At 43.1% G+C, this 11,477-nt stretch overlaps 1 protein-coding gene across 1 annotated transcript in view; it reads left to right on the plus strand.

Moving 5' to 3' along the window:
- The window catches only part of LOC123140099 (uncharacterized), a 30,382-nt gene that overhangs the window by 7,659 nt on the left and 11,246 nt on the right, over positions 1-11,477 (plus strand). The window contains exons 2-8 of the mRNA XM_044559828.1: positions 936-1,086; positions 1,187-1,445; positions 9,178-9,397; positions 9,487-9,607; positions 10,112-10,273; positions 10,812-11,264; positions 11,355-11,434. Of these exons, the coding sequence (XP_044415763.1) occupies positions 937-1,086; positions 1,187-1,445; positions 9,178-9,397; positions 9,487-9,607; positions 10,112-10,273; positions 10,812-11,264; positions 11,355-11,434 (1,445 nt within the window). The 5' untranslated portion in view covers position 936. The remainder of the gene's footprint in view (positions 1-935; positions 1,087-1,186; positions 1,446-9,177; positions 9,398-9,486; positions 9,608-10,111; positions 10,274-10,811; positions 11,265-11,354; positions 11,435-11,477) is intronic.

Here is an 11,477-nt window from a genome sequence, read left to right on the forward strand (position 1 = left end):
TCTCCCTCCTCTCCGGTGAGCTCCTCCTCCCTCATCTCCGATGAACTCCTCCTTCCTCATCTCCGGTGAGCTCCTCCTCCCTCCTCTCTGGTGAGCTCCTCCTCCCTCCTCTCCTCCCATCCCCTCATGGTTTCTTCTTCCTCCTCTCCGATGCTCCGGTGAACTCCTCTCCGGCGACGTCCTCCTCCTCTCCGGCGACGTAGGCGAGCGCCTCTGCGGTCACCTCCTCCTCCTCCTCTCCGCCGAACTCCTCTCCGGCAAACTCCTCTCCGGCAACAGAACACGGCAAAAGAACGTACAAGATCCAAAAACGGGAACAAAATTTGAAATAATATCATGCAAAAACACGAGCAAAAAAACGAGCAAAAAATGGGCAAAAAAATCGCGATCCAGATCCAAATTCAAAATTCAAAAATAGCAATGGCGCACGGTGGGGGTTAGACGGTGCGCCACTACTATTTTCCCGCCTTCAAAATTCAAAAATACTAATGGCGCACCGTGGCCTATACTAATGGCGCACCAGCGGCCTATACTAATGGCGCACCGTGGCCTATACTAATGGCGCACCAGTGGTGCGCCATTAGTATACCAGATACTAATGGCGCATCAGTGGTGTGCCATTAGTAAAAAATACTAGTGGCGTGATACTAATGGCGCACCAGTAGTGCGCCATTAGTAGGCAAAACTGGTGCGCCATTAGTAAGCCTTTTCCTAGTAGTGTTTGTCAATCCACTATCTTCTTGCCCCTCCATTTTTCGACAACCTAGAAGCTACCTATGACCATGCAGTTCTTCCATGCTAGAAGTGCGCAATCCAGATCTTTGTTGAATGGTTATTGAAAAATTAATCGGTCTCTCAGTTTCTATACAGTCTTTTGAAATTTATGTTTTGCATTGTATTTTTCCTTACATGGAAAGGTTTGCTTTATATTGTAGAATGAATAATATAGCAGAAATGGAAGCCTTGGAGCGTGTATTTAGTGATGCAAGTGCAAAGCCGATCAAACTATCATATGGACTTCTCGAAATTATTACGGAGAATTTTTCGAACGAAATTGGCCGTGGTGGGTTTGGAGTTGTTTACAAGGTATGATTTCTTCTCGACTATCTCCCAGATAATAATTTTTCACTTATGAAACTAGTAAAGCAAAATTCCTGGGCTGATGATAATACCGTGAGCAAAACAGGGATATCTACGAAATGGGGAGGTTGCTGTGAAGAAGCTCTCCAATCCGCATGCTTTGCCTGATAGGAAATTCCTGGATGAGATCACGTGTTTAAAAAAGGCAAAGCACACAAATATAGTAAGAATTCTGGGTTATTGTTCAGAAACGCAGGGGGAGTTGCTTGAAATCAATGAAAAACATATAATGGCAGAGATACAGAAAAAGTTGATCTGCTTTGAGTATGTTCCTAATGGAAACATTCAACACTATTTGAAACAAGGTATGGAGGGTACCAGTTGATATGTTCTTCTATTCTATTCTAAGCATATGGAAAATAGTTGTGCCAATTTTGATCCACCGATATTAGCATGTTGTGCATCCGGCGACTTCAGACGTGCGATCGAGTAGCATCGTTCACTCTAAGAGTCGCACACACACACGCACACATGCACGCACGCACGCGCGCGCGCGTGCACACACACAATCAAATAGGATTAAACTCTATCTTTGTTGTTACAAGATAACTGGAGGTATTAGGTGTGGGTACTAAAGAAGGAAAATGTGGTATCTAGGATTTGGGCCTAATTCAATATGTGGCTTCCTTAACTATGTCATTATATCTCACTAGTCTGTGTAGCCATGACTCAATTCCCCCTTTATGATAGTATGTTGTGCACAACTCAATGAAATTATTAAGGCCAAAAGACCGAACCAGAAATGTGCTCTGAAGTTAAACTTCGTGTGGTAATTATTCTGTATGGTTGCCCATGTCATCTAAAACACTAGCATACACGATAACATCCCATCATTATTGCTAGACATGCGACTATAAGTAGCACATAATATCGACCAAGGGTTCACCAAAGCACATCTATCTACTCCTTATGATGTCTCATGATCTAGACGTGTATTAACCCATGGACTGAACAACTACAGTAACAAAAATAAACAACATGAGAAGAGTAAGAACTAGAGATTAATTAAAAATACCATTACAGAAATTTTTGCTGAAACCTTGATATGGTGATCAATGGACTCGTAAGTAACTTACTATGAGTGGTGATCCGAACAGCACTAAAAAGTGCCCCCACCATAAATGGAGAGTGATCAATTCTGCAAACCAACTTGAACATGTCAGTGGAAAAGATCCCAGCGCTAGCTAGGAGTCGACAACAAGGGTCACCAATAGTAGACCTCCGTCCTATTCCTCTCAATGTTAATCCTCTCTATGACAAGCCCGTCAGAACGGCCTGTTAGTTGAATGTTACCACTGACGGCCTCCTTGTAGCAACTCATCGATGGTACTTTCTATAGGTAAAATGAAAGAAATTAGCGACCAACGATCATAGAAGAGTGAATCGTGAGAGGTGATAGGTTGTCCCAGGTGGAGAAAATGCATGCATTTGTCTATGTTCCTCAAGAACTATATAGCAGTGCAGCCCCAGCAGCCCTCACATTCTGTTGGAAATATGAGCAATTTACCGAATGATTTTATTGACAGAAATACTAGATAAAGCATGACTAATATAGCAGAGATAAAACAAGTCATGCAGTTCGAGATAGAGAAGGTAAATAGCATATGTATATATGAACTAGATCCGAACACATCTAGAACAGACACTAGAACAAGAAGTTGTGACAGAGCCTCTAACCGAAAGAGTATGAGAACGTATGGAACGGGAGCAGATGCACCGGTCTTCGGGTCGGTGTCCTCGCCAGCCATGTCGTCGAGGAGGTTGTCGACGTCGAAGTCCGGGGCGTCCGTGACGAAGAAGTCAGTAGTCGCGCTGAGCGCTCCCCAAAAACCTTATCACCCTTCTTTCGTACAGGACTCAAAAGGTGTGGTTTCAGAGGCCTACTGTGTCTCTCTCAAGAGGAGCGACCTCTCTTATATAGGCACAGGAGAAGGAGGCGAACAGGCTGCGACGGCAGGTGAAGCAACAGAGGGAGACGACAGGAGGTGAAGCAACAGAGGGAGACGAAGTGAACAGACTTCAGCCGAAGAGGCGAGCTGTTCGGATTCAGTGTCCACTACAGAAAAACGTTTCAGCTCCCGCTTGACCTTTCATATACCCGTCATGCGTGGCAAAAATTTAGACATCGGCTCGGCTCATTCCCGCAACTCGCGGCGCGTCGTGACGAGACGTGGCGAGGCGGGCGACGGAGGAGGAGCGCGCGTGGATGTCCCTCTTGTTCTCATCCTCATACATGTGGAGAAAGAGTCTCCCTTATAAAGAGGTCCAACTCCCTCTAAACAAGCAATATGGGACTAAACTTTAGTTCCACCTCTTGCCTTGCATGAATGGGCTGCGTGGGCCTCTAGGATTTATTAGGAATTTCTTAAACTGCTATTGGGCTAGGCCCAAAATAGACAAAATTCCAGCAATCCCCCACCAGATCCCAGAGGCACACAAAATTTGCCTTTGGTTCCAAAACACTGTTTTATATACCGGTACTACAGTGGAAATTGTTAAGTTGAACTTCCACCTAGAACTCTATGCTACACTAGTAAGCAACTTGGACAGTGAACTATGCCTTGAACTGCAAGTTTTCTGTGAATCTAGCTTCACATAAAGCCTTGACCGATACGTGGCTACCGTGGGTCTTCCCCGCCGGTGGAGCTTATGCGTCATACTCCAAGACCTTTCATGAGTTTACTAGAGAGAACCTGACTCTCATAGATTGCGACGTTTAACAATCAGACTCATATAGGTGCGTTCTTCAAAAGATATTTTGCAGGACGACATCTCTGCTTCAATGAGCCACTTAGAACATATTAGGATATAAATCAATCTGCCATGCAGATTACGAGAGTATTGCATCTTCATGGAGTGGTATTAATAGTAAGGATACTCTCCTCTCAGTTGACCAATAGCTTGTCTTCCACATCTAATTCACGGGATCTTCGATCACAAAGAATAGGTTACCACTGTGAACAACTTATATTGTAGGTCTCATACCCATCTCCCTTGATGCATTATCTATCACATTACGTGATAGACCCTTAGTAAAAGAATCTGCCGGATTCTTAGACGTTTGGATATAATCCAATGCAATAACTCTGGGGTTTTTCATTTTCCTGATAGACTTTAACCTTCTTTGAATGTGTCTTGATGACTTCATGTTATCCTTTGAGCTGCTCACTTTCGTGATCACAGTTTGATTGTCATAGTTCATAAGGACACCCGTTACAGGTTTCTCAACAACCGACAAGTCATTCAAGAGCCGGTGAAGCCAATCTGCTTCGACCGTAGCTGTATCTAGTGTTGTGAGTTCTGTTTCCATTGTTGACCTCGTTAAGATGGTCTGCTTGCAAGACTTCCAAAAAACAGCGCCACCTCCATGAGTGAATACATATCCGCTCGTGGCCTTTATCTCATCAGCATTTGAGATCCAGTTTGAGTCACTATATGCTTCAAGCACCTTTGGGTGCCCAGTGTAGTGAATTCCATAATTCGCAGTGCCTTTCAAATAATGTAAGACTCTCTCTAGAGCTTTCCAATGCACATCTCTTGGTTTTGAGACAAACCAACTTAGTTTGCTAAAAGCAAAAGAGATGTCAGGTCTTCTAGCACTGGCTAAGTACATGAGCGAGCCAATAATCCGAGAATACTTCAATTGATCTCTAGCAATTCTTCGATTCTTTTGAAGCAGCACACTAGCATCATATGGTGTTGGAGAGGGCTTGCAGTCACTTTAGCCAAAGCGACTCAAGATCGTTTCCACATAGTGAGATTGAAGCAATGTAATCCCACCGTCATCATCTCTCAACAACTTGATGTTCAGAATGACATCAGCCACTCATAAATCCTTCATCTCAAAACAACGAGATAGGAAATCCTTGACCTCCTTAATAACATTCAGATTTGTTCCGAAAATCAATATATCGTCAACATACAAGCAAAGGATAACTCCCTCGCCCCCACCATGGTGATAGTACACACATTTGTCAGCTTGGTTTACAACAAAGCCAACAGCTGACAAATGTGTGTACTATCACCATGGTGGGGTCAAGGATAACTCGCCTCCACCATGGCGATAGTACACACATTTGTCAGCTTGGTTTACAACAATGTGAGGTCAAGGATAACTCCCTCCTTAAAGTTCTTTCAAACTTCTCATGCCACTATTTGGGTGCTTGCTTGAGTCCATACAAAGACTTCAACAACTTGCACACTTTTCCTTCCTGACCATCTAGTACAAATCCATCTGGTTGTTCCATATAAATTTCCTTGTCCAACTCTCCATTTAGGAAAGCAGTCTTAACATCCATTTGATGAACGAGAAGACCATGTGAGGCAGCTAGTGAAAGTAGAACTCGAATAGTGGTCAGTCGAGCCACAGATGAGTAAGTACCAAGAAGTCTTCAACTTCCTTTTGGGTATAACCCTTAGCCACGAGCAGAGCCTTGGACTTTTCAATAGTACCATCATTGTTGAGGAAATCGTTAACTGGTAACTGCTCGGTTGGCTAGCGAGTAGGGGATTAATATGCTAATCCGCAAGTTAATCGGCCATTTAATCAATTAATCGGACGATTTATCGGTTTATCGGCTACTCGATGACCCTACGAGTAGGGATTAATCGGCAAGTTAACTGGTTAATCGGATGAATTCTTGAACAGGGAGTACCATCAGGCCTAAGTTTCTTCTTGAATACCCATTTGCATCCTATAGGTTTGCACCCATAAGGACGATCAGTTATCTCCAAGTTTCATTTGCCAAGATAGAATCCATCTCCCTACGAACCACTTCCTTCCAGTAGTCAGCATCTTCAGATGCATAGGCCTCTAAAATAGATCTGGGAGTGTCATCTAGGAGATACACAAGAAAATCATCACCAAAGGACTTTGCATTCCTCTGTGTCTTGCTCCTAGTAGGAACTTCATTGTTCTCCTCCACAGGACTTTCAAAGTGTTCCATCGAAATGGCAGGTTCGATAGTTGTAACTGGTTTCTGATTCGATGAACTAGGCATCTCCTGATTAGATGAGGTAGTCATATCCTTCATGGGAAAGATATCTTCAGAGAAAGTCGCATCATTCGACTCCATGATCGTACCGACATGCATGTTAGGTACCTCAGATTTTACAACCAAGAATCTATAACCAATGCTATGAAAAGCATATCCCAGGAAAACACAATCCACAGTCTTTGGTCCAAGCTTGCGCTTCTTTGGAATTGGCACGTTGACTTTCACCAAACAACCCCAGGTTGGTAGATAAGAGAGTTTTAATCTTTTCTTCTCCCATTCCTCGAATGGAGTTATCTCTTTATTCCTTGTGGGAACTCGGTTTAGGACGTGGCATGCAGTCAATATCGCCTCCCCCCACCATGCCTTGGAGAGACCTGATGTGTCTAACATGGCGTTAACCAAATCTGTTAGAGTACGGTTCTTTCTTTCTGCCACCCCATTTGACTGAGGTCAATAGGGAGGTGTCCTCTCATGGATTATACCATGTTCTGCACAAAAAGCATCAAATTCATTGGAAAAATACTCTCCACCACGGTCGGACCTAAGCCTCTTGATTTTCTGATCAAGTTGGTTTTCCACTTTAGCTTTATAGATCTTGAAAAAGTTCAAAGCCTCATCCTTAGATTTCAGAAGATACACACGATAGTATCTAGTGGAGTCGTCAATTAACGTCATGAAATATTTCTTTCCACCTTTTGTCAAAACACCATTCATTTCACATAGATATGAATGTATGAGCTCTAGTGGTGCAAGATTTCTCGTTTCCGCAGTCGTGTGAGACATACGAGGTTGCTTAGCTTGCACACAAACTTGACACTTAGATCCCTTGACAGTGGTGAAAGTAGGGATTAAGTTCAACTTCGCTAGTCGCGACATGCAACCAAAGTTAACATGACAAAGACGTGAATGCCACACATTTGATTCACTATTGTTGCAAACATGATTAACAACTTTATTGCAAACGTCTGTCAAGGATAAATGAAACAGGCCTCCTGACTCATAGCCTTTACCAACAAAGGTTCCATACTTGGATATTACAAATTTATTCGACTCAAAGACAAGTTTATAGCCATCTCTACACAGAAGAGATCCGCTAACAAGATTTTTATTGACGGAGGGGACATAATCCACGTTCTCCAGCTGCACGATCTTCCCCGAAGTAAACTTCAGATCGACCGTGCCAACACCACAAACAGAAGCACTTGAACTGTTGCCCATCAGCACGATTGAAGTCCCCGCGGTCTGATAAGACGAAAACATGGAAATATCACCGCATAGATGCACATTAGCACCCGTGTCAATCAACCAATCAGGAGAATGACATACTGAAAGAATAGTGGGAAATATACCATACCCAACATCCTTCATTTCAGTGTCTCCAATGACAACATTAGCGGTCTTGCCGCCTTTCCCAGGATGACGCTTATCATAGCGATTAGGGCAACTAGGAGCCCAATGATAAGGATCCCCACACACATGACAAACACCTTTATTCTTGTCATTCTTCTTTTTGAAGTTCGTGTGTTGCATAGCCTTGTTCTTCCCATCAAACTTTGCTTTACCATCAAACTTGCCCTTGTTCTTGAACTTGTGGGACTGGAAGTTCTTCTTCTGTACCAGATTGGCACTAGATCCTCCCTCAATACGTCGAGCACGTGTGTACACCTTTTCTTCCACATCAAGAGTGCCAATGAGATCCGGGACGGAAAACTCCTGTCTCTTATGCTTCAGTAAGGTAGCAAAGTTCCTCCACGAAGGAGGAAGCTTAGTGATGATACCTCCGGCAACAAACTTGTCCGGTAGCATACAACTGAAGTGCTCAAGTTCTCTAGCAAATGACTGTATCTCATGAGCTTGCTCAACCACGGAGCGCTCGTCAGTCATCCTGTAATCATATAATTGCTCCATGATGTACAGCTCAGTGTCAGCATCCGAGACCCCAAACTTGGCCTCGAGTGCACCCCGCATATCTTTTCCATTATCAATTGACGCATAAGCATCAACTATGTTCTCACCAAGAACACTCAAGAGAGCAGCCTTAAACAGAGTATCCATTTTCTGAAAAGCTTGTGCCTGTTGAGCATCAAGCTCTCCTTCAGATTTGCCAAGAGTGGCGTCATAGCAACTCATTTTTTGAAACTATAAGACTGCTACCACGCACCACCTCTTATAGTGGATACCCTCAAACATAGTAGGTCTCATGGAAGCAACAAAACCACTCGGGGTAAATTGCCTATAATAAGGTTTTTGGATTGTTGTAAATATGAGCAATTTATCGAATGATTTTATTGACAGAAATACTAGATAAAGCATGACTAATATAGCAGAGATAAAACAAGTCATGCAATTCGATAGAGAGAAGGTAAATAGCATCTGTATATATGAATTAGAACCGAACACATCTAGAACAGACACTAGAATAAGAAGTTGTGACAGAACCTCTAACAGAAAGAGTATGGGAACGTACGGAACGGGAGCAGATGCACCGGTCTTGGGGTCGGTGTCCTTTCCAGCCATGTCGTCGAGGAGGTTGTCGACGTCGGGGAAGAAGTCGTCGTTGGCGAAGTAGTCGTCGGAGTCCGGGGTGTCCGTGATGAAGAAGTCGGTAGTCGCGCTGAGCGCTCCCCAAAAATCTTATCACCCTTCTCCCGTACAGGACTCAAAAGGTGTGGTTTCAGAGGCCTACTATCCCGACCTGCGGTGCACGCCGCAAGTCGGGATGGGGAAGATCGTAGCAGCAGCGCAGTGCTCAGGAGAGGAGCGACCTCATCTTTAGGCGGTATACCAAAAGAAAGTGAATATCAACCACTAGTCATCTGTATGGGGATGATGGTGGGTAGGGTAGTAGTAAATATGGGGGGTGGGGGAGGGGAATCCCGGGAGAAAGCAATACATTTGATTCATACTTGTGGTGTCATGAATACTAGATGACACATGACCTCTTCTCAAGCTTGATAAAAAAATCGTGGAGATTATCTTGATCAATTTATGTTGCAAGACATGTGGACAGGAATAAAGAATCTTCTGCTTGCTTTTGCAGAGAGACATCATGGAGACGATTGGCATGTACGCTACCAAATGATTGTAGGGATTTGTCAAGGGCTGCACTATCTGCATGAGAAATACATTAATCACTTGGATTTGAAACCTGAAAATGTTTTGTTGGATGCTGATATGAAGCCAAAAGTTACAGATTTTGGTTTGTCAAGATGCCTAGATCAAGGACAATCTATTATTACACAAAACATACTTGGAACACCGTAAGTTAAGGCGGTCTCCTGACAATCCCTGGTCATTAGCTTTTTTCATGCAGTGATACTTGAAATGAACTAACACACTACCGATGCAGGCGGTATATTGCACCAGAAATCATAGACAAAGGAGAAATATCATTTAAGTCTGACATTTACGCTTTTGGTATTATTACCATAGAATTATTAACAGGGATCAGCAAAGCAAATCTTGACAATGTAAGGATGATTTAACTTTGCCTTCTAGTTGGCTTTTTTTAACTATGTCAAAATTTTACTTATTCATACTACAGTTATATACAAATTTGTAGTAAATTTTATTTTTGACCACCTGGTTGTGACTTTCTAACAACTTCTATCACATTTTTAAAATATTTAGTCCACACCCTGTGTATTGTGAGAAACTATTTTACTAAAACAAGTCAAGTGGGACCAAGCTTTTTAGCTTTGATAATCCTTCTTACTACTTTAGTTTTGTATTTAAGGTAACCCTCATTTAGTGTCTTTTGAGAGAAAAGTTATGAGATATGGTTGCTCTACCATCTATCCTCATTAAATATGGTGTCACATCAGTATTTTTACCTATGAAACCGTGGTAAGATACTACTCCCTCCATCGGTATATATAGTGGTCAAGTGAAAGTGAATATGGCATATTTTCTTGATGTCGTACTATTTGGGAAAGTGCTACCATCATTCCGTCATGTTTAAACCTGATTTGCAGTGGGATAAATTATTAGACATGGACTGTCCACGAATGAGGAGGTGCATTGAAATCGCTCGAAAGTGCACCGACCCTGACAAACGCGAAAGACCCACCGCACGTGAAGTAATCCGTGACCTGGACGAGCTGGAGAGCATGGTTCCATGGTCCTCCATGAACCAGGTATGTAATTAAGATTGACCTGGGCGAGCTGTTTAAGAATTCTTCACGTTCAGTTCACACTTCACACATGCATCCCTGGCCGCGCAGTCAACCAGGGAATGTATCTAGTGCACCGGGGCAATCGGTGCTGCCGGTGCACCGATCCCCCGTTACACATTCAAAAATGTTTAAAAAAAATCCATAAAATTTTACGGCATTGGCACAACATCAATGTATGTTGTCCTAAAAATTCAAACCAAAATTTGAAACATTGCTCGAGATACAAAATGATAAATTTGACACTGAATAGTACATAACACAGGTTGGGCTTCAGTTTTGGCCCATTAGCATATTTATGTCAAATTTGTCATTTTTGTATCTTGAGTGATGTTTTGAATTTTGATTCAAATTTTTGTGACAACTTATATTGATGTTGTGTCAATGCACTAATTTTTTTTCGAACATTTTTGAGTGTGCAACGGAGTCCGGTGCACCGGTAGCACAAATTGCCCCGGTTCACCCGATACATTCCCCAGTCAACCAAGATGTATAAACGCAGGTCACCCCCACTGTTGTCCCTGGAAATGAGGTACTCGATGTGTACCCGCTGGAGCTCAGGTTTCCCTTCGTGCCAAACAAGGAGATGCGTTGCCACTTGACCACGACCACCAAGACAGATTGTTTTGTCTTCTGTATGCTCGTACCTGGAGTTCCGGATAGATACTCGGGTGACTTGGTAGGCATTGTACCTGGAATGTGCACTTCCGTTACCCCAGTAGTAAGGCAGGCGGAAGAGGAGCTTCCCTCAGGCACGGACGAGTTGGAGGTACTGTTCTGGCTCACAGGGTGCAATGATCCCGACAAACTCGCACTTCAGCTATCAGCATTATCAGTGTACCCTGGTTCGCCCTCTCAATATGAATTAAAGGCGGCATTCCATGAGCTTGGGTGGGAGCTACACCGGACGACGTTGACAGCGGTCGTCGTCGCCCCCGAGGATGATGATCTAGCTGTGAGTATATGCCATGCATGCATATGTTGCTATCTTATTAGCTAGATTTTATTAAGTATTATTTAATTATTAATTATGTCATTATATCAGCTAGTGGTGAATACTCCGTGCAAAGAAGAAGAATTTTTTTATTCTATCGATTGCATGGATGTGCATCCTACGGAGCCCTGGTGAGTAATTGTTCTACCTACGTGGAATATACATATACTTCAC

Source organism: Triticum aestivum, chromosome 6B (genome assembly GCF_018294505.1).
Source record: "Triticum aestivum cultivar Chinese Spring chromosome 6B, IWGSC CS RefSeq v2.1, whole genome shotgun sequence".
Classification (NCBI taxonomy): Eukaryota; Viridiplantae; Streptophyta; class Magnoliopsida; order Poales; family Poaceae; genus Triticum; species Triticum aestivum.